The 24,514-nt window shown below is 43.1% G+C and overlaps 1 protein-coding gene across 2 annotated transcripts in view; it reads left to right on the forward strand.

Annotated features, from left to right (window-relative positions):
• Positions 1 to 19,446, forward strand: part of tbc1d9 (TBC1 domain family, member 9 (with GRAM domain)) — a 78,581-nt gene extending 59,135 nt beyond the window's left edge. Inside the window, exons 10-21 of one of the 2 annotated variants that reach the window (XM_084319198.1) lie at positions 247 to 461; positions 1,592 to 1,709; positions 3,246 to 3,531; positions 5,220 to 5,349; positions 6,284 to 6,382; positions 6,693 to 6,761; positions 8,650 to 8,893; positions 9,926 to 9,991; positions 13,502 to 13,582; positions 14,870 to 14,938; positions 16,029 to 16,132; positions 16,940 to 19,446. In XM_084319198.1, the coding sequence (XP_084175324.1) occupies positions 247 to 461; positions 1,592 to 1,709; positions 3,246 to 3,531; positions 5,220 to 5,349; positions 6,284 to 6,382; positions 6,693 to 6,761; positions 8,650 to 8,893; positions 9,926 to 9,991; positions 13,502 to 13,582; positions 14,870 to 14,938; positions 16,029 to 16,132; positions 16,940 to 17,752 (2,294 nt within the window). In that variant the 3' untranslated portion in view covers positions 17,753 to 19,446. The remainder of the gene's footprint in view (positions 1 to 246; positions 462 to 1,591; positions 1,710 to 3,245; positions 3,532 to 5,219; positions 5,350 to 6,283; positions 6,383 to 6,692; positions 6,762 to 8,649; positions 8,894 to 9,925; positions 9,992 to 13,501; positions 13,583 to 14,869; positions 14,939 to 16,028; positions 16,133 to 16,939) is intronic. The other variant, XM_084319199.1, reaches the window with a different exon arrangement.
• The last annotated feature ends 5,068 nt before the right edge of the window (positions 19,447 to 24,514 follow it).

Consider the following 24,514-nt stretch of genomic DNA (forward strand, 5'->3'; position numbering starts at 1 on the left):
GATTTAGTAAAAAAAAAAAAAACTGGCTGTTTAAACTCTGGGTTCATCTCCAGGTTTGGGCTTGTGTTGGTGTGTGCCCTGAAGATTCATTCATTAATTAAAACAGCATGATGTCACACAAATAGCCCAAACACACCACTACACCACTCTGCAGCCAGGTGCTGCATTGTCTGCATGTATTTAGATCTGAATGAGCCCTTAGACAAAAATGCACAGCTATGAATTGATGGTAATTGTGTCCCTCAGGTGCGATCAACGAGATGGCCACCCACCCCGGCTACTACGAGGACCTGGTGGAGAAGTCGATGGGGAAGTACAACTTGGCCACGGAGGAGATCGAGAGGGACCTGCACCGCTCGCTCCCCGAGCACCCCGCCTTCCAGAACGAGATGGGCATCGCGGCCCTCCGCAGGGTCCTCACCGCATACGCCTTCAGGAACCCCAATATAGGCTACTGTCAGGTACACACAGAGGTCCTCACTGCATACGCCTTCAGGAACCCCAATATAGGCTACTGTCAGGTACACACAGAGGTCCTCACTGCATACGCCTTCAGGAACCCCAATATAGGCTACTGTCAGGTACACACAGAGGTCCTCACTGCATACGCCTTCAGGAACCCCAATATAGGCTACTGTCGGGTACACACAAGCAGGCACACACACACTCACACAAACACAAGCAAATACATTCACACATAAACAAACACAAGCAGGCACACACTCACTCACTCACTCACACAAACACACAGGCTAATACACACACATAAACAAACACACAAGCAGGCAGACATACACAAACACGCAGACAGGCGCACACACACACAAACATACAGGCAGGTGCACACACACACACACACACTTTTACGTCACAAGCTGCTGTACATACTGGAGGCCTGCTACATAGGCTCCACGTGGGTATTGAGACCACAGGCTCTGTAAAACGCGCTCGCACAGCGTGGGGTGGAAGCCACAATTCATATGGTAACTTTAGTTATAATTTGACCACACAACGGAAACACAGTGGAAACAATATTGCAAGGCTTGGTTTTGAAACCGTCAAGATATGGCTAGACACTGATATTCACACTGGTGTTCTATGTGTAGCTCCAGAAATGTATACTATTATTGTATATATTATATATTATACGTATATATTCAGTCCTGTCTGACCTGTCTGGGTCTCTAGCCTCAGTCAGTCTGAAGGGACTAGTTCAACCATATCATATATTTCTGTATATAGGCTACTCTACACATGTACAGTATATATTTACAATAGCATCACACATCCACAATAACACGATTCAAATATGCTCACTATGTGCAAGACTCCGTTTATATCTTTAGATATTTGCTGAGTCCTATAGATAAACCAGTATGTAACCAGGTACCTAAACCTACCGTATGTTAACGTTCTACCTCTATGATATTTTTATATTATTATTATGTTCCAATTATTTTAGGTTTTTTATTTGCCTTTTTGCATCTTTTCCCAACCATGCCACGTCGTGTCGTGCTTTTGACAAAGTTATCTTATCACTCTTATCTTATCTGTTTTATCTTGTTTTATCTCTTGTCTTATATCATCTCAGGCCATGAATATAGTCACATCAGTGTTGTTGCTCTACGCCAAAGAGGAGGAGGCCTTCTGGCTGCTGGTGGCGCTCTGTGAGAGGATGCTGCCTGACTACTACAACACCAGGGTCGTAGGTCAGTGTGAGATCCAGAAGTGTGTGTGTGTATGTGTGCGTGTCCTGAGGAAGCTGGTCTCAGTCCACAGCACACAAAAGTGTTTTGTTTATTTTATCATAATTTTCCAAATTAGATAAAAAAAATTATTCAATTTCACAGATTCATGGCCAGTATGATCAATTAAATGGGTATATTCTGATTAACTGTATATAAGACCCCCCCCACCATGTACCAACCCCACATAAGCCTGGCAGACAGAGGGTGTTTAAGGAGCTGGCTGGGTAGTATGTGTGTGAACTTGTACTGTATGTGTGTACATGCATTTTAGCCCAACTAAAGCTTTTTAATAAGTGTTTGTTTGTTTGTTTAACCTTTATTTACCCAGGGTAGGTTCGCTGAGCACAGATGCTCTTTTTCAGCTATGCCCTGCTTCACATTCACACAGTTCCATTCATACCTGGGAGCTGCCCAGTACAACCACAGTCTGACACCATTGGCCACTGAGCAACTCCACTGGAGCAGGTGGGGGTTAAGTGCCTTGCTCAAGGGCACTTCAGCGGCAGATTTTTCCTGCCGGTCCCGTGGATCGAACCGGCGACCTTCCGGTCACAAACCCGCTTCTCTAACCATTAGGCCACCGCTGCCCCGCTGTGAATCCTCATGAGCACCATGGACCTCCATTATCTCTCCAAAGAGCGAGTTACTAAAGACTCATCACTTCCTGTTTACTTGTATGAATGTTTGATTGAGATAACATTTATTTAACCCCCCCCCCCTGTATATATACACACACACGTAGGGGCGACAGTGGCTTGGGAGGTAGAGCAGTCGTCTAGTAATCCAGAGGTTCCCGGTCCGATTCCCACTCCTCCCAAGTGTCCTTGAGCAAGACACTTAATCCCTAATTGCTCCCAATGAGCAGGTTGGCAGTGTTGCCTCCACCTTTGGTCTGTGAATGTGTTAGTGAATGAGTAAAATGTGAGGAACAAATTGTAAAGCGCTTTGGATAAAGCGCTATATACATGCAGCCATTTACCATTTACACACACACTGTATATATACCTATATCTATATCTACTCCTATTATTTAAACCACTGGATAGATTGGTTGTATTAACCATAGTTTATTCTATAGCTTCTTCATTCATTTCAAACCTTTATTTCAACACGTAGGAAGCTGAGGTTCTCCTCATTTACAGCAACAACGACTCGGACTCGAGCATCGACTGCATTCGGACTCGGACTCTGGATTTTTTGTAATAGGCCCTAATCATTTGGCATACGATATTGATGGCTAGGGCATTTGTTTGGCTATTGTGTCACAAAGTAAATAAACTCCCTTTTTGAAAGGGTGACCGCTATGTGGGGACTCGAGATTTAGTGACTTGACTACAACACTTCATACAGTGTATACACACATGCTATACATGTACACCACTATGCTCTCTGCTGCCGTTTGCACTGTGGTTAGATGCAAACTTAATTGTGTTGTACTCTGTACTTCCACCCTGTGCAATGACAAATAAATAATCTAATGTGGTGGTCTCTCCCCAGGAGCGCTGGTGGACCAGGGGGTGTTCGAGGAGCTGGCGCGGGAGTACGTCCCCCAGTTGTACGACTGCATGCAGGACCTGGGCGTCATCTCCACCATCTCCCTCTCCTGGTTCCTCACCCTCTTCCTGTCCGTCATGCCCTTCGAGAGCGCCGTGGTGGTGGTGGACTGCTTCTTCTACGAGGGCATCAAGGTCATCTTCCAGCTGGCGCTCTCTGTGCTACACGGCAACATCCACCAGCTGCTCTGCTGCAAGGACGACGGCGAGGCCATGACCGTGCTGGGCAGGTGAGGTGGGGGGGTTCAGCTAGTATAAGTCTGTCTGTCCCAACTTTTGTCCAACTTTTTTACCATGCTGTGATATATGGTGTTAATCAGAGTAGACTTTAGGGCTGACCCCTATTAGTCGATTAGTCGACTAATAGGTCGAAAGGAGCCGTAGTCGACTGCCAACCTCTTAGTCGAATACAAAAAATATATAAAATATTTTTATAAAAAAAATATTTTTTATTTTTTTAATCATTCTTTCCAAAAGAAAAGAGGCCTAGAAACGTGGCTAACGCTAATGGCATGCATACCAGAGGCTAACTGCCTATGAAAACAGGCACAGAGGCACTGAAAGAGGATTTCACCCATCTAATGAACACACAGACTAGACAAATATCAAGATGTATCCATCAGTGGACCAATTGCATGCTTTTGCAGAGGACAAGAAGCCTTCAGTCGACTCCTTCAGACATTAAGCACCCCCCACAGCCCAAATGGAATGATAAAAAGGAGCGTAGAGTTAGTGTCTGTGTCTGGGTGTTTTATTATTTAAATTCCTGTAGGAGAGCCCAACACAAGCCCAAATGGTACCTGCTATAGACATGACATGTGTCACAAATTGATGGACATTGATATGTCAAGACATCACAACATACAGTATATCACACCAATCAGCCACATGGTGGCACAATAAGAAAAATGTACTTTGGTAAGCCATAACTTCTACACCGTAGGTCTAATGGACACAAATCGTCATCCACATATCCACCTATCCTTACTTTTTAATTCAAAAAGTTACTAGCCACAGACTGCAGCTACACCCAGTAAAAAAAATTAAGGCTTGTTACTCATGCCACATGGTGGCGCTATTCACAAGAATCACATGATTGAGGCATGCATTTTGCCACACTGATAGTGGTGTGGTGCCTCACAACAAATATCACACCAATCGGTGACATGGTCAGAAATCTATGCTTATGAATAATCAAATCTACAAGTGAAATAGATAAACAATACATGCTACATAAGTGAAATGGATAAACAATACATTCTACATAAGTGAAATAGATAAACAATATATTCTACATAAGTGAAATAGATAAACAATACATTCTAAATAAAATCAAATCAAATCAAATTTATTTGTAAGGCCCGACAACACACGTTAATGTCCCCATGGGCCGTACACGTCTTCTTTAAACGAGTCAAGAAGAAACATCACAATAAGTGAAATAGCTCTGTAGCACTTGGCCTTACAGCTGCAGCCATTATTCATCACTGCACAAACACAGTTACCACTGTAACTCTCAAACCATGGAGCCATGTATGTCAGACCCACAGCGACTTGAAAGTCTCCACGTTCACCTCCCTGTGGTTTACACACGGCTTTGTCGGCATATCATTGATGTCTCTTGTTTCCTGGGGCGGCATTTGACGAAGGATTAGCATGATTAGGATTGGCAGGATTAGGATTAGCTAATTAACTTTGAAAGAGATTTAACTAACTCTTGATCTTTCGGATTGTAATATGTAACACTGAACTTGATTATTAGGTTTAGGAATATAATACATTTATACCTATTGATAATGAACAAATATCAGATGTTATTCCCTCGTTTTTTATTATATATATATATATATATTTTTTTTTAAGTTTTCTGTAAACTGTAATCCTACTTTGTGAATGCCTTTCTGGGCGGTGGCTGCAGGTACCTGGACAGTGTGACCAACAAGGACTCCACCCTGCCTCCCATCCCCCACCTGCACTCTCTGCTCACAGACAACGGGGACCCCCATCCAGAGGTGGACATTTTCCAGCTGGTCCGCAGCTCCTATGAGGTAAGTCGGCTGTAATGGAGGGATACTGGATAATAACTGTCGGGTCAAATCAATATCAATATAAAGTGCATTTCATACAGAATAGTCACCACACACTTTACAGAGACATTATAAAAAGTGATTTAGAAAGTAAGCCAGGGCTCCAAACTAACCTGGAAAGGTCACAGCAGACATAGGCTTTGCAGCAGCTACAGTGTAGGAAAATTAATGGACTATTAATAGATCACTCCTAGCTTTGTCCGTGTTCATGCCGGCTGTGGTCCCTGTGAACAAGGCCTTCTAATATACACTTCTCTCTCTGATGAGGCAGGGGGTTTGAATTGTACACATTTTTAAGGAGGGTTTTAAAAATTGGAACGTTAACAAAACATTAAATCCTTTGGTGAAATGCACATTTCCCATTAACCCCACATGCAGTTTCAAGGACAACATTACTGCTTCAAGGGAAAAGACCATTCATTTCTGCCATGTCCACATTATGGCACCTGTGATGTAAGATCACATTTGTGATGTTGCAAAGTCAGATTTATTAGAGATTTTAAATAGGGATGCTCGATATTGGCTTTTTTACCTATACCGATATTGTCCAACTCTTAATTTCCGATACCGATATCAACCGATATCACATTTGAATGCCGATATCGGCCGATAATATCGGTAGGCCGATAATATCGGACATCATTTCTATAGAAATAAAAATAATTGAAAACCGATACAGATATTTTCCGATATCACATTTTAATGCCGATATCGGCCGATAATATCGGACATCCCTAATTTTAAACATTCACCAGAGTGAGAGTGAGTACGGTACATTGTCTGTGGGATAAAATTCCAACAATACAACTTTATTCTACAAGCTGTCAGGTGTTTAGCGTAATGGTGTTTAACTATGTTAATTTACTCTCGCTCTCTCTCTCTCTCTCTCTCTCAGAAATTTGGCTCTATCCGTGCCGATGTGATTGAGCAGATGCGTTTCAAGCAGAGGCTGCGGGTCATCCAAACCATTGAAGACACCACTAAACGCAACGTGGTAAATACTCACTAACCAGCTAATTTTATTTACACATCCTCTAAATGTATGCCACCTACAATCATAGACTTGCGGCAGAGATTGGTAGAAAGATGCAGCGAACGTTTTGCCAAACTGCCCCTACGGTTGTGAAAGACGTCATTGAACTAGATGACAAATTACTGTCTGGTCTACGATTAAACTCTCAAAGCCTCTTGGGCTGTCGGGTTAAACTATGTTGAGGCAACTGGGATTGTCTGCAGCTAGTTAGATAATACACACTCCATCCTCCCCTTACATCTGTGTTGAGGTCCGCTTCTTGTCTTCTCAGGTCAGAACCATTGTGACGGAGACCGCCTTCAGCATTGACGAACTGGAGGAGCTCTACGTCCTTTTCAAGGTGAGTGACAGCCAGGCCAACCTGTAGGACAGCCCTACATTCTAACAGGAGGAGCCTTTGCGTCAGCATCCTCACTACTCTTGGCTGCCACAGTAACGCTGTCATGACTTGGACTTCATAGCAGCATTTGACCTTAACTTACAGAGTCCCCTGGCCCTGAGTTCTGGCCGGGTTATGAGCCAACTGGAAAGCAAACTGGGTCTCAACCATGCAGGCAAAAAGGGTTGCCTATTTCCGACACAATTGGAATTACAAATTCTGCAGTCACTATTTTGTTTCTAGAAAAAAGCCAGTGTATCATTACGTGCTGGAGCCTGTTCACAGGTAACGCAGCCTTTCAGCTGTTTCAAACATGCTGGTGGACCGTGGTTTTGTTTTGGAGGTGGTTAACCCTTTGCCTGCTTGTTGTGGATTAAAACCTTTTTGGGTTTCGTGACCCCGTTACGCTAAGAACCCTGACACACGGGACTCTGGAAGTAAGCTAACTTTACATCGACTGCACAAGTATTTCGTACAACTTAATGTCCAAAGACCCAAACTATCCCTTTAGGCTTCTCTCCATTACTACAATCTATGTTCACACACAGCTGCACAGCTCTGTAGAAGAACTTGGGAATGACTGACTCGCCACGGCACTGATGATGTACGGTGTTCATAATGATTAAGATTATTCAAGCGTGAAATTGGTTCCAAGGATCCAATTGGCAATCTGTTGTACTTTGCATAGATGTCACAGCGAGGCCACACGCTTAGGGCTGTTGTTATTAATTTGGTAATGCACATGAATAGCTATTTCCCATCTTTTACTCCCTGACGTAGCTGGAACAGTGGCTGGGGAAGAGCCGGTAGCTCTACAAGTACATCCCTGGGTTCATTTACAATATGCACCAATTACTGTCTACAAGCACATTATTATTTGGGATACAAGTTATTCTACTGCCATGTGTTAAGATGATGAGAGCTATCAGAACTGTAACTATGACAGTTGGGATATGGCCCATATTGATTTGGATTACTGATGCACCTCATGCCATTGATTTAGGGATATTAGTGATTGGAAAATTAATATGCATATAATAGCTTATCCTGAATAACTGGGATATGAACTATGATATAATAGTTGTGCATCAAATTGCGCTCTGTAAGCTGGGTTATGCTGATAAAATATAATTAAAAGGTTTACGGTCAGTTATGTCTTACATTCTTTTTCATTATTTTGCTTTATTTGATTACATTTGAGTAATTACACTTACTGATTGGACTTTACATTAATCAGAGTAATTTAGTCGACACATTATCACATCCCTACTGGACCTCAGCTCCAGCTAGTTAGCCGCAAAACTAATGCAGAGGGCCACTATAAAAATCACTTAAACATACTGCTTTGCTTTGCCACTGTGGAGCAGGTTTCAGGGCTATTTGTCCAGACTGAGGAGTGGCCCCATGACTTCACCGTCCATTAGTTCTGTGGCAAACTAGCCGGGCTGTTGCCAGTACCCAGTATGGAGAACAGTATGGAGAACGGCATGGAGAACATCATGGAGAACATCATGGTGCTAAGAAAGGATTTTCTCTGGACCCAGAGAAGGGACGACAGTGGCTCGGGAGGTAGAGCAGTCGTCTGGCAATCCGGAGGTTCCCGGTTCGATTCCCGCTCCTCCCGGGCAGTGTGTCAAAGTATCCTTGAGCAAGACACTTGACCCCTAACTGCTCCCGATGAGCAGGTTGGCACCTTGCACGGTCGCCTCCGCCATCAGTGTGTGAATGGGTCAAAATGTGAGGAACAAATTGTAAAGCGCTTTGGATAAAAGCTGTTATATAAATGCAGCCATTTACCATTTATTTATTTACCCCCCCCCCCCCCCCCCCCCCCCCCCCCCCCCGCCAGGCGGAGCACCTGACCAGCTGCTACTGGGGGGGCGGCAGCAGCAACCCCATGGAGCACCATGACCCCAGCCTGCCCTACCTGGAGCAGTACCGCATCGACCTGGAGCAGTTCAAGGGCCTGTTCGTCCTGCTCTACCCCTGGGCCAACGGGGCCCACTCCGACCCGCTGGCCATGCGCTTCTTCCACCTGCTGGACCACAACGGAGACGCCCTCATCAATTTCCGCGAGTTCATCAGCGGCCTGGGTGAGTGGCTTCAGGAGGCAGAGGGATGGTATGAGATAGAAGATGAAGAGAGAGAGTGTTTGTGTGTGCAGGTTTGTTCGTATTTCTGAGCGAAAAGGCAGAGTTTTGTGCGTGTGTGTGTGTGTGCATGCATGAAGTAAGAGGGCAAAAGGTTTTGTGTCTGAATGTGTTATTGTGTAGTCGTATCGGTTACTGGTGTTATTCCTGAACTCGTATTGGTAGAAATTTATTTATGATATTTATCATTCATATCATGCGATCAATGCAATATGGTTATCAATAACCAGACATAATGGTCTTAATGTGGCAGTTTTTGTGATGTGCACGCACTTTGGTCTGCGGGGAGAGTCTGGATGAAACCATGTGAGTCTCTCCCCAGAGGATGCATGTGCGGCTCGGAGCCGGAGATGATGAAAAGAAAGGGTCTATATACTGTAGCTGCTCCTACATCTATTGGGTTAAGTCTGACGCCACGCATCATATTCATGTATATTCATGTAGGGGGCCAAACCCTCCGCTTCAGACAGCGGGAGATACTAGGAGCACAAACCCCCAAACAGTTTTTTTATGACTCTGATCTATTAAAACAACAATGGACACAGCACTGAGGCACATCGAAAATACAAAAGCCTCAGCCAACGCAGAAAGATACGTCACGACCGAATCGACTTAACAACCGAATACTATGTAAAGTGTTATTATAGTATTTTAACCAAACCTGGCTCAAATGGTATTTCTAAATAATTCTGAGCATTTGCTTTAACCAGTTTGGGGTCCCAGGCAGGCGGGGTGTGCCACATAGGACAATGCAATCAAGAGTGAGGGCTACAAAAAAAAAAGTGGTGTAGTTTTCTGTGATGACAACAACACTACACTACCGTATCTGAATTGCTCAACCCCACCTATCTGGTGCTGAAGGCAGGCTAAAACAAACACTTAAATCATTATATTTATGCCATAATGACACATGGATTTTTGTGAGCCTTTCATATGCATATGCGGACTATCTAAAGAAGATGACGTGTTTTCTAGGTATCCTCTACCATGGCGACTTGACTGAGAAACTGAAGCTCCTATACAAGATGCACGTGATCCCTGGTGAGTGTGTACTATATGAGATGAGAGTATGTACTGTATGAGATGAGTATGTACTGTATGAGATAAGAGTATGTGCTGTATGCAATGAGGTGAGATTAGTGTATGTACTGTATGCAATGAGGTGAGTATGTACTGTATGCAATGAGATGAGTGCATGTACTGTATGCAATGAGACGAGATGAGAGTATGTACGGTATGCAATGAGACGAGATGAGAGTATGTACGGTATGCAATGAGACGAGATGAGTGTATGCAATGAGTGCATGTACTGTATGCAATGAGATGAGAGTATGTACGGTATGCAATGAGATGAGAGTATGTACGGTATGCAATGAGACGAGATGAGTGTATGCAATGAGATGAGAGTATGTACCGTATGCGTCGCGATGAGAGAGTATACTGTATGCAATGAGACAAGATGAGAGTATGTACTGTATGCAATGAGACAAGATGAGTATGTACCGTATGCAATGAGACAAGATGAGTATGTACTGTATGCAATGAGACAAGATGAGTATGTACCGAATGCAATGAGACAAGATGAGAGTATATGTACTGTATGCAATGAGACGAGATGAGAGTATGTACTGTATGCAATGAGACAAGATGAGTGTGTACTGTATGCAATGAGACTAGATGAGTATGTACTGTATGCAATGAGACGAGAGTCTCGATGCTGGTAGGAAAAGGAGAGCAGTCTAGAGGGGGGAAAGATATTCTTCTGACTGTCACACTTTAGTGAAGTGGTGACAGGGGATCTCTAGTGGTGGGGGGTGTATGAAAGAGGGGGGATTTAAGTGCACTGGGGATTTAGGAACTGTAAAAACAAAACGGAGGAATAGGTTTGGTCTCCGTCTCACTCGGCTGGACAGATGGGAGTAGCTGCACCTCAATGTCACAAGACTCCCCTCTAGTCAAGTCAGATGTATTTGTGTAGCCAGAAACCACATCACGTGTCTCAATGGGCTTCACAGGCCCACAAAGGTACAACACCCCTGACTTAACCTAGCCCCTTTCGTGACTGTGATGCAAGCCAAGGGGCTAGAATACGCAGTCACTTATTCGACCGTAGTAGCCAGGTTAATGTGCACCATCAAGCACTGCTTAAAAGCGAGCGGTGGGTCCAAAATATATCAGATATAGATGTCAAAGGTACTCACTGTTGCATTAGGGTTTCACACACGCGGCGGGGTTTGAAAGCTCAGCTAGGGTAGGCCGTAAGAGAGAGAAGAGCACTTTAAACTCTAACCCCGGCTTGGTATGTTTGGTTTCTCTCGTAGAGTCAGCATAGAGACCAGCTTTTAAACTCTCCTTCAAATCTCCTTATGTTGGTCTGTGGCATAGCTGGCATTAACATATTATAGTCTCAAGCCCTCTTTACACTGTGGATCCGGGTTAAACTGCTGTAGCAGACCCAGGGTAGAATTAATGATTATCAATGTCCAGTCCACTGATGTTCTTTATCCACCTTTCACCTGGTATTGGCGTTTTTTTTACACTGCAGAGAAGAATCCACAGGATTCTCTGTGTTCAACAACGGTCTTCATTAAGTTGTGATTATGAACTAGCTAATCATGTGGCATTTATCAACTTTCTGTTTTAAATGTGTCCGTTAGGCTACCATCAAAATGTAAGAATGGTGCGGACCTGGCATAAGAGGATATGCAGCCCTATGTTATTTATTTAGTTAACTCTTTCTCTGCCACGCTGGGAACGGGATATGGCTATGTGCTGCCACGCATTAAACCAATGGAGTCAGTCACCTTGTTTGCAGGGCTATAACTATATTCTATATTATAGCTATGGATGCAATACTCGATGCCCATTTGACATCGAGTATCTATCGTTCAAGATGTGAAAAAGAAAAGAAATTTCCATCCATACATTCCCGTTTTATACCGTGGTGAATAAGTATGGTTTTAGAGCGGTTTAGGGTAATTCCTGGGAGGCTAGTAATAGCCTGCGACGTATATTATACTTAATCCATTGGCGTTTCATCCCTATACACACTACAATTAAAAATTCAAATGCATATGATCGGTATTATGTTCCATCATGAATGCATGAAAGGGGGGGGGGGGTTGTTTCTGATTAATTGATTGTCAATAACGGCATTCGTTAGTACAACAACATATGCTGATCAGGGCGACGATGGCTATGAAAACAAGGCACAATCAAGTTCAAGTTTCTTTATTAGTTGTCATACAAAAGTACAGAATACTTTTATATAAAATGCTTCTTTCTGTTTTGCTCCAGAGATTGTGCTAGATAAAAATAGATAAGTATAAAATAAGTATAATAAGTATAAAATACAAATCAAGTACGTAGACAAAAGTGTTCAATATATACATATATACAATGCAGAGTAGAAAAGTAACTGAGTTACAATACAATATACTATACAGTACAATGCAGAAATGGGATGAGGTACAATTTAGGTACAATTTACAGTAAGGTGTAATGAGGTATGAGTTGTAGTGCAAATTCTTTACCAATAAATATAAAGTGTGTTAAGTGTCTAAAGTGGGTGCTGCAGTGAGTTGTTTGTTTAAAGTGAGTGTGTGCGTATGGATGTGTGTGCTGTGAGTGTATTTGATGGTTGTTACATAGTGTTATTGTCATTTAGCATCCTGATGGCCTGAGGATAGAAGCTTCTTCTGAGTCTCTCTGTGCTTGCCATGAGACTCCGGTATCGCTTGCCTGACCGCAGCAGTTCAAAGAGGCAGTTGTTTGGGTGGCTGGAGTCTTTGATTATTCTCTTAGCCTTACCCATGCACCGCTTGTTGTAAATGTCTTGGAGAGTGGGAAGAAGAGTGGCAAACTGAAATTGACGTTAAATTGCTCTTACCTGTGGCCAGTGGGATTCCAAAAAGAATATTCCAATTATTTGATTGCCATCTGGTAGATCGTATGTCCATTTGGCCCACGACATAACCCACCATAGCATAATGAATCGGGGGTCCCGGGTGCGATCGGGTGAAGCCCTTGGTTCAGGTTACTAGAAAAGTCCGCCCGGACCAATATAATCGACGCACAGCCCCATACACAGTCTCAAAGGAAGTGCAATACCGGCCGCATCCCAGCAGGAGGCGGTATTGGACTTTTGCGATCTCAGACTCATTCCCTATGGTAACACCAGGCTCCGTGATGGATAATGGATGGAAATGGCAAATAAAAGAAATAACGATCAAATAACATATACGTGGTTGGCGTTCAACGATTGGCGGACAAACACATAAAATCGTTGTTGGCAGAGAAAGAGTGTCAATATATAATTTGCGACCGCAGACTGCGAGCATATACTGTAGGCCTACAGCCTACCGATGCTGTCAATGCTATGGCACCAGAGACGCACACCTTGGGTGAAGTAATAACATTTAAAATGAAAAACGTTGTTGTTAAATAGCACAACATCACATAAGAAATATGTGTTCATACAAAATCAAAGCGCATCAAGTGCAAGATGGTACCTATGTTGTAATGTAAATATTATGACCCCTCTTTTGCCAGAGGTCACCCAGGAGGAGCCTGACTCTGCCTTTGAGGCCACACAGTACTTCTTCGAGGACATCACCCCGGAAACCTCCCTTGGTGAGGTCATAGTTCACTCTTTGTTTTGGTCTGATGCAGCGTTTTATTATAACCTGCTTTTTATTATCGGTGACCACATTGGAAACTAGTGGTTTTGCTTATTCCCTGGGATGTTACCCCTGTATGTATGTTACCCCCCCCCCATCAATGAACCAACCAACCAAACAGTCATGGTTTTACTCCTCCACCTTTACTGTAAGCGTCACTTACAGAACATCTTACATGAATGTAAAATCACTTGTCACTTTTGTGGTAATTCAGATCAGACCTGGTTTGAGTGCTATTTGCATCATTCTTAAGTGTTTGTTTTAACCTGCTTGGAGTTCCAGGTGACTAAGGTTCACAGCATCAGGACAATTCAGATAGTGTCAGTAAGTAACTAATGTAGATCACAAGACATTTACTTTCAAATTAGCACTCATTGTTTTGTGAGGCAAACACCACCCATGTGGTATTCTAAGCAGGTTAAAACAAACACTGTTATTTGTGAAAATACCTTTCTACCCAGGGTCTAATTCAAATGCCCAATGGACGAGGGAATGCAAACATGCACATTTTTGAGTTGACAAATCATTCAACATGTGTCCACCATTTTAATTAGCCAATCAAAACAAACTGGTCAGACTACTGCTTGACCTTACTCCTAGAACCCACCTCACCCCTGCCCACTTTGACAACCTATGATGGCTTAGAGTAGACGACCGAGTACAGCAACTTGCAATGGGCCTGGTCTACAAGATACACTACACGACCAAGGTACCCATGTACATGTCAAAATACTTCCCAAAGGTCAGTGAATACCACGATCACAACACCAGAGGGAGCTCCACAAATCATGTTAAACCCAGATTCGGCTCAAACAAGGGACTAAACACGTTTCGCAATTATGCCACATCAATGTGGAACGCCCTACCCAAAGCTGTAAAGGAATGTGAATCACTACCCACTTTCAAAACCACTCTCAAAGAACACCTACGGGAGACTGCAATTCGAAACTGGCCCCTGTAAATGTCCTAACCCAACCCCCTCCAATGTACAGTAAATGACCAAGTATGGTTTCGTCAATATCAATGTCTATCTGTATGTCGTGTATGTCATATATGTTATGATGAATTGAAAATGGGGGACCCTGATGTAAACTAGATGAAAGTCTTTCTCTGGTCTGCATCCCCTTAACAATTGTATGTATTGAGCTGTACTGTACCCATTCTGCAATCTGTTAATAAAGTTTTCAATCAATCAATCAATCAATAGACTTTCACTTTTGACCTCTACCTCTCATCTCAGGTCATGACCCTAAGTGCAAAAGTGAGAAGGATGACGGCTTTGTCAGAGTTACATTCAAGACTGAAAAAGGTAAAAAAAGATACTCAAAACGTCACAGACATATTTTATATGTAGTTTAGTCTGCTTAGGATGGTTAGTCTCATTTAATTAGCCAATTCTTTCATGAATGAATTAAATTATGATTTGAGTGTTGACTTGAGCAGCAGCCAATCAAATCCCCTTGGTCCACACAATACAATCCATTAGATAAACACATTATGATCATTAGGAAAAAACAAGGGTCTGTTCTTTATAGACTGTACACGATGTGTCTTGGTTGTAAAGTCATCCATGACCCTGAATCCAATGATCCTTCCCTTCCTCTGAAGGGAAACTTTGTATTCATGTTTTCAGTTCAAATGTACCTGTTTTTGCAACTCTTGTTATTATGAAAAGGCAATATGTTTTCTCGTTAAATTAAATTGAAAGCAATTTGCAACCGGTTGTTAGGGTCTTAGTTGAGTTAAGTTATTTTTATTATTATTTCATTAGTCTTTTTGGGCGACTGAATGAGCTATTTCTTGAAAAGCATCCACTCAGGAGACGGGAACTGTTCCAATTGCATCCCAGTGGTGCAGCTTTTAATGTGTCCTTTATATTAGAAGTATTTTTGACCATGTACCAGAATAACTTTGAGCACAATTTGTTTTTATTCAATCAATCAGCAAGTCTCCATGATAACACAAAAACAAGCCAACATTGAGGAGAGGATGAACTTCTGAGAGTCTTTAGTGCTTAGTAGACTAGACCAAACCTATATAGGTCAACCACTTTATTAATGATAATGACTATAAAATATGTTTCAATGCACCTGCATCTTCACCATTTCTGTTGTTCATTAGGGTTGACTCTGATGAAGACACAGGTGCGTTGAAACGTTTGTCTTCTGTAGTCAATACCCTCTGAAGTTTATCCTCTCCTCAAGATGGTCTCATTGACCATATTCACACGGTGACCATTTTGGTCTTGGAAAGGAATCCCAACTTGAGCAAAATGGCCACTGTGTGAGTGGTAAATTCTGAGAGCATGGGTTCACCTTACTTCTGACAAGTTCCCGAAGACTGATGCAACACTCCTTTGTGACTTTATATTCTGCATATATATATATATTTTATTACAGTGAAGAAACTTCAAACCACTGATTACCGCCATTACCTGAAACTGTGGAACCATGAGTCCAAGTCCAAACTGGAGAACATGAAGGATATTCCCAAACTCAACCAGGTAACGTTGAGCCTTGACTTGCTGCAGCAGTCCAAGCGGTATCTACAGGAACTTGTTCTGTATAGCACAGGCACTGCTGGCTTGTACCTTTATGTATCTTCTGTTTTTTTTTGTGTTCTTTTATTATAATAATACATTTTATTTGGAGGCGCCTTTCAGAACACCCAAGGTCACCTTACAGGGCATCAAAGCAAAACAAGACAGTCAAAGTTAAAAACGGGGATCTTGGCAAGTGAAGTTAAAAACGAAACAAAAACACAGTATCGGTATAAAACTGACACACAGGATACAGTTTTGGTAGCTCCATCATCATAGCAGCAGTTGGACTCTATAATAAGCATCTTGACCTAGTACACCATCAGCACTCTTTCTATATAATGTGAAATTTCAGTTATAATGTGTTTGTTAAAGGAACACGCCAACATTTTGGGAAATTAGCTTATCGTCTTCTCCAGAGAGAGACAAGAAGATAGATACCAGTTTCCTCTCGTTAGCCTAGCTTAGCACAATGAATGGAAGCGGACATGGCCGGTTAGCCTAGGCATTGTCCAACTAACACCTCTCCCGAAGGCTAACCGGCCATGTCCACTTCCATTCATTGTGCTAAGCTAGGCTAACATGCAGCCAGATAGCTTCCTACTGAACGCACAGAGAGGAAACTGGTATCTATCTTCTTGTCTCTCTCTGGAGAAGACTGTAAGCTTTCCCAAAATGTTGGCGTGTTCCTTTAAGAAGCTGTATGCCATTTCTTGGAACTGTTATTGTGGTCAATGGCCAACAGAGTGTCCCCTGGTGTGTGTCCCTCAGAGCCAGTTCATCGAGCTGTGCAAGACGCTCTACAGCATGTTCAGCGAAGACGCGGCGGAGCAGCAGCTCTATCATGCCACGGCCACCGTCGCCAGTCTCCTGCTGGAGATGGGCGAGGTGGGCAAGCTCTTCTGCTGCCCGGGCACCAAGGACCACGACCAAGAGGGCAACCTGGAGCCAAGCCGTCACGTGGACACGGCCACACATTCCAAACTGAGCCAAGGGGCCAAGCCTGGCGGAGGGCTCCGGCAGATGGCCCAGACAGAGCCCTTCCTCCCAGGCGGCGTGGAGCAGAGCGAGCCCAGGCCCTGTGGCGTGGAGAAGGCGGACGGAGAGGGTGAGCAGCCGCCCATGCAGGACATCAAGCTGGAGGACTCGTCTCCCAAAGACACGGGGGCGTCGTCCGCCATGCTCATCTCGGACGACGAAGCCAAAGACGACACGTCCATGTCGTCCTACTCGGTGCTGAGCGCCGGCTCCCACGAGCTGGACGAGAAGCTGCACTGCGAGGACATCACGGACGACACGGTGCTGGTGCGCAGCGGCCCCAAGGGGGAGAGGGGGAACGGGCCTCACACCGGAGGGAGCCCCCGCGATGACGGAGGTGGGCTGCCCCACAGCACCAGCATCGATAAGGACTGGGCCATCAGCTTCGAGCAGTTCCTCGCCTCTGTGCTCACCGAGCATGCCCTGGTGCAGTACTTTGAGAAGCCGGTGGAGGTGGCGGCTCGTATAACAAACGCCAAGAATGTGAGGAAAGTAGGGCGCCCCCTACTGTCCACCAGTGACTATGAAATTTCCCTATCTGGTTGAGGCCTCAAAAAGAGCCACTTCACACAAAAGACTCCTATTCCAGTTAGTGCTAAAAAGTCATAACTATGTTCTTAAGGAGACCATTCCGTCTTTGGGGAAACTAAATATATGTGTACGATACTTGTATTTGAACAACAAATACTGCTCTCAGCAATGTATTTTACTAAATGTAAAAGACTTTTATTATTAGAATTAGTAGATACTGTCCGACGACAAGGGAACAGCAAATGCCTGTAAAAAGGGGGTCTGAAGCTCTGAGGAATCCATTGTGAACATTGTTGTAGCTGAGCGTATCTGTACCGTATGAGAACATGTCCTCTAGGCGTCGATATTGTAGTCTCAAGTACACGTAGGCTATATAGGTGTTAATGTCCACAGACCCGGCACAGTCGTAAAACTGGGAAGTCGATAAAAGGTTTATTCAAGATCAGCTAATAATATGATACAGGGTCAAAACTTTTATTACATCACAGTTCCTTTTTGCTGCTAATTAAGTTAATTTATTGAGACGATACAAAATCAAAAGTGGTCCGGTGACGATACTGGACTTTAATATGGAGGCTTATATGGAGGCTTATCCACTGAACTATTGACATCTACAACTATTTTAAAAGTGAGGTTTCACTTTGGCAGGTATATTAACTTTTTAGCACACTTACTATCGCATGAGTTCATGAGCAGTCCACCTCAAGACATTATAACCTCCCCACATACACACACACACACACATGCACACACACACACATGCACACACACGCACGCACACACCCTCCAGGGAGCCATAGTCACCACAGGTATCCAGGGTTTGTTCCCCTGACTCATCAATAATCACAAATAGGCTAAATTACTAGTTTTTTTTTATTGCAATCATGGACACAGGGGAACTGGGTCCTCTTCAACATAGTTTATGTACTTGTTCGAAGTAGGACTTTTAAACTTTTTTCTTTTTTAAATATTTTCTACTAACCCGGTTAGACGACTAGGAACATATTCGGACAGCAATAGCCTGGGGGAGTTTGTTGTAGGGGGAAATATGCGCACACACATGCGCACACACACACACGCATATATATACACAAAAATCCCTGGAGCTGCCCCATACAACAGTCTGGTACTGTTGGCCCCACTGGAGTGGTTAGTTTAGGTGCCTTGCTCGGAGGTACCTCGACAAGACTGTTTAGGGGAGAGCGGATCTCCCTTCACCCTCGCCAATTCACGGATTCCAACCGGCGACCCTCCAGGCACAAATTGGTTCTCTGACAATCATGCCCTCTGCCACCCGGGTCTCGAAACAAAACAAGTGACGAGCAGATACCCAGAGGACAGCCAGCTATTGCCGATTGAATATCCATGCGCTCACACCGAGGTACGTGTGCGAAAGAGTGAAAATACTACAGTATTTATATAAATATACTCGAGTGAAATATCCCTTTAAGGAGCACCTGCACTTTCTTAGTTTTTATCTCCATAACAGAAATGTTTACAACAAGAGTTACACTAACATGCAGCCTGCTTGTGTCGCACACTGAAAGCTTGTCTTATTGTTATTTTTATTTCAGCTTTTACCTTTTTTGTTGTATGTTTTTACACTGCATTTTTATTTTTAAGTTGTGAATAATTTTTTATCATTATTTTGAAGTGAAGATTCACATGCTTGTGATTCTGAAGCGTACTGTATCACTTTCAACTGAACTTATTAAACAGTATGATTTCTATGCTACATAAAAGAGTGCCTCAAATGCCCTTTTTTCTCCCCCATTGTTTTTGGTCATATCAGCTGTAGTTCCTCTGGGGAAAGTACAGTATTGAATCTTACCCCACCTGGTGGTGGAAAGGAGGAAGTTCAGGCCACTAGTTATTTTATGTTGCCACTACTGTGATTTTAGCTGTCGGCCATGATGGGACAGGTGGCGGGATGGCTCGTCAGATCTGTCGGATGTCTTATTGGTCTTGATTAGGTCCTGCCCTCATTCATCATCTGTTTCGGAGTGCATATTGCTGAGCAAAAGTTAAAATCGTGTTGAAAAGTTAATCAGGCTCGACACAATTCACAACCTACACTAGTGGTATATGGACTCTCCCTCCCCCCCTCCCCCGTGGGCCAGATACCTGGGGGTGTTTGCTGAGGTTGACCAATCGCAGCTCATCGCTAGAGCGGGCCTTTCTTCCTAGTGCTATCTGGGTCATTCCTGGCTATTGATGACTTTTCAATGTACTAACCTTTGGGGGGAAATCATGTTTTTTTTTTTTTGCGCTTTTAGAATTATATCAGGTAAATAACATGTTTAACCTTCAGGTACTTGTATTGGTAGAGCTCAAGCACTTAAATAATAATAATTATGGGTGGATTGTTCAGCCATTGACCGTGAGAGTCACACCCTGTTAGGGACATATACATAGCTATTGCAAAGTGTTAATAATGTAAATATAAAATACTTAGCTTTTCTTACACCTTATGTGTCCCTTATTTCATTATATATGGTTTTATTTGAATAATAATGAAACAAGAATTGTGGAGTAGAACATTTGTTTATTATTCAGAACAATCACATCTGCACCCAATTTACCCCAAATGGTAAATAATTAAACAATCTTGACTAATAAAAAACATGTATGCTGTTGATCCTTTTCAACTGTGCAAATTAACATAAAAACATGTCAAACATTTAACATAGTTGTTAGGTTATTTAAAAAGAAAAGGTGACTAACAGGGTGGAAAGGACCCTAACGGGGTGGAATTACCAACAATGTCTATGACCTTCGGACATCCACAGCCAACTTTCAACATATTTACATGCAAGTCTCTGTCTCTATGTCTGTCTTCTATCTGTCTGTCTCTGTCCACCTTTCTATCTGGCTCTGTCTTTCTACCTATCTCTGTCTGCTTTTCTATCTGTCTGTCTATGCCTCCGTCTCTTTGTGTCTGTGTTTCTCTCTGTCTCTGTCTGCCTGTGTCTTTCTTAATTTGTCTCTGTCCGTCTGTCTTTCTCTGTTTTTGTCTGTCTTTCTACCTATCTGTGTCTGTCTCTGTCAGCCTTTCTATCTGTCTCTGTCTGTCTCTCTCCATTTGTCTCTGTCTATCTCTGTCTCACATTCTTCAATTTTGTTTCAGGTAAGTATGACAAGATTTCACTTTGTATTATGTTTCAGGCATTCTATTGTCTTAATAACTAATTCATTGCAATACTTGTCTACATTTTAGGTACGTATACACTTCAATCCATTTACGTACCTGACTGTCAACATACCAGCTGAGATCTCTGCGGGGCATTTTGGCCATTTTGGGTTGTAGCACCAACTGAAGCTGACCGGGAAACATGTCAGTGCAAGACGCACGAGAACCTGCAGTTCATGTCTACTAGCCGTTTCAGTAGTGGGCTTCTGTCCACTAAAGGTGTAGAGAAGATGGCAGATACCATCATCTGCGATCCCAATGTGAAGGATTGTGTCTATGGTGTTTGTGCCAATTCACTGCTGTTCCTTTGGTTAGGCCTGTGACAACAGATCCTATTGGTCTCACTCAGTGATCTACTGATGTCAATAAAGATGAAAAAATGTCTGTTGTGACAGTCAAAAAAGAGATGATGCTGACAGAGGATAAAGCAGTAGACCAGTTCCAAGATCACTTCAGTGAGAATTATGGCTGCACGTACACTAATGAGGTTCAGTCTGTCCACTTTGGGGGATCCCATCAGCAAGCCACCCTCCACACTGGTGTTATGTACACATCCTCCCAGTCCCCTCTGAGCTTTTGTTCCATCTCCCCTTCTCGGAGGCACGACCCATCGGCCATCTGGGCCCACCTGTACCCGGTGCTGGATTTGACCTTTTGTTTAGTGCTTGAGGCTCTTCAATCGGGCGCAGTACCGGACTGTCAACATACCAGCTGAGATCTCTGCGAGGCCAAGGCGAGAATAATTTACAAATAATAATAAACAAAAGGTTGGTGCAATTAGATATAGCAACATGGAGATACGTTGAGGAATCTATCTGGACAGTGTAGACAGAGACAGGCAGAGAGATTAATGTAACGAAAGCCTTAAATGGATTGAAGTCTATACTTACCTAAAATGTAGACAAGTATTGCAATGAATTAGTTATTAAGACAATAGAATGCCTGAAATATAATACAAAATATCCTATACTTACCCGATTGCCTGAAATCTTGTCATACTTACCTGAAACAAAATTCAAGAATGTGAGACGGAGAGAGACAGAGAATTATTATAATGCAATCGTATAGACCTTTTCAACTTGACAATATAAACATTTGGGGACATTGTAAAAAGGGGTGTATGTGCCAAAAAAAAATATTTAAAATAATATATATATATATTAGGGGTGTAACGGTACACAAAAACCACGGTACGGTACGTACCTCGGTTTTGAAGTCACGGTTCGGTACGGGTTTTCGGTACAGTTGGGGAAAGTTTAGCTTTCCATGTTCCACTCAGGGGTGATGTAGTGTGCAGTAACTAATTGTACTTGTAGGGCTGTCAACGAATATTCTATATTGAAATTAGGGATGCCCCGATCACGGTTTTTGCCACCGATACCGATCACCGATCGTCTATGAGTCATATTGGCCGATACCGATCGTTTTTGGTTTTCTTATAGCAACTGGCAGTATGTAGGTCTAACACAGGCATTCTCAAAGTCCGGTCTAAATTATCTAATCTAATCTTAGAAAAGTGAATAGTACTGGGTGTTAAGCATAACAGTATCTAAGTTAATTTACTTCTGACCATTATAGTCAAAGTATTTTCCTATGAACTGAAACTTATAAGATGTTCTCAGTGTTCAGTTACAGCTATATGAAGCACAATAGCTAATTAGCCAACAGCTGCAAAAAGGAATGATGTCAAAATACATTGATATCAGGAGCTATCTGTAGCTACTGCTAGCCGGCTATATAACGTTAGACAATGCCTCATGTATTAAACTAAAGTGAATAGTGTACTGGGTCATTTTGTTTAAACAGTAACGTTAGCTAGGTAGCTAACATTAGCTCACGGAACGATAGCTAGTTAGCCAACAAATGCCAAAATGATGATATCAGACGTTGATATCAGGAGCTATCAGTAGCTAGCCAGCTAGATAACATTAGACAATGCATCATGTATTAAACTAAAGTGAATAGTTTACTGGGTAATTTTGTTTAAACAGTAACGTTAGCTAGGTAGCTAACGTTAGCTCACGGAACAACGATAGCTAGTTAGCCAACAACTGCGAAAACAAATATGCCAAACTGATGATATCAGACGTTGATATCAGGAGCTCAGACAAAATGGCATCCAATGTAATAAAAAAAGTCAACCAACGAACTAGATTCTTGTACCGGATCTCCTCTCTGGTAAACAAGAATACCCTGAGGACTCTGGCAGGAGCACTCATTCAAGGGTACTATGACTATGCGTGCACCTCATGGTACCAAAGCACCTCAAAGGCGCTTAAAACAAAATTACAAACATCACAAAACAAACTGGTCAGACTACTACTTGACCTGAACCCCAGAACCCACCTCACCCCTGCCCACTTTGCCAACCTAGGATGGCTTAGAGTAGACGACAGAGTACAGCAACTTGCAATGGGCCTGGTCTACAAGATACACTATACGACCGGGGTGCCCATGTACATGTCAAAATACTTCCCAAAGGTCAGTGAATACCACAACCACTACACCAGAGGAAGCTCAACAAATCATGTTAAACCCAGATTCGGCTCAAACAAGGGACTAAACACGTTTCGCAATTATGCCACAACAATGTGGAACGCCCTACCCAAAGCTGTAAAGGAATGTGAATCCCTGCCCACATTCAAAACCGCCCTTAAAGAGCACCTACGGGAGGCTGCAATTCGAAACTGGCCACCGTAAATGCCCAAAACCCCCACCACCTCCTAATAGACAGTCTCCTCCCCACCGCATGTATATATTCCCTCCCCGCCGTATGAATGAATGAATGAATGAAAACTTTATTTAACAGATTGCAGAATGGGTACAATACAGTACGGCTCAATACATACAATTGTTAAGGGGATGCAGACCTGAGAAAGACGTTTGTCTTGTTTCCATCAGGGTCCCCCGTATGTATATTCCCCTCCCACCCACCCACCCCCTCCTAATGTACAGTCCCCTCCCCATCATATGTATATACTCTGTCAGGATCTAGGGGTAACAGTACTGTATATTTGAATACCGCCTATGTCACAAATGTATCAGTACTAAATACCTATATGTCCCTATGCCATAAATGTCATATATGTTATGTATGTCATAAATGTCTATATGAATTGAAAATGGGGGACCCTGATGGAAACAAGACAAACGTCTTTCTCAGGTCTGCATCCCCTTAACAATTGTATGTATTGAGCCGTACTGTATTGTACCCATTCTGCAATCTGTTAAATAAAGTTTTCATTCATTCATTCATTCATTCATTCAGTAGTTAGCCTGCTAGATAACATTAGACAATGCATCATGCATTAAACTAACGTGAATAGTGAATTGACTGGGCAATTTTGTTTAATGCTTGTTATGTTGAAAGAGGAGCTGCACTAGACTCGATGCTGCCGGAGCCCGGAGCATTTGTTGACATGACGGGTCTGTGGGGGGAGGGGCAAGGCGTGCACTGCTGTAGCAGAAGCAGCCACGCGTCCCTCACAGTCTCGTGCACAGAGACCAAGCTGCAATACTCCAACCAATTCAGCCATTGGGTGGGTGGCGCTGCTGAGCGGCCCTCACAGCGTGGCCGTCACAGCGCG

Source organism: Notolepis coatsorum (assembly GCF_963971535.1).
Source record: "Notolepis coatsorum genome assembly, chromosome: 7".
NCBI lineage: Eukaryota > Metazoa > Chordata > Actinopteri > Aulopiformes > Paralepididae > Notolepis > Notolepis coatsorum.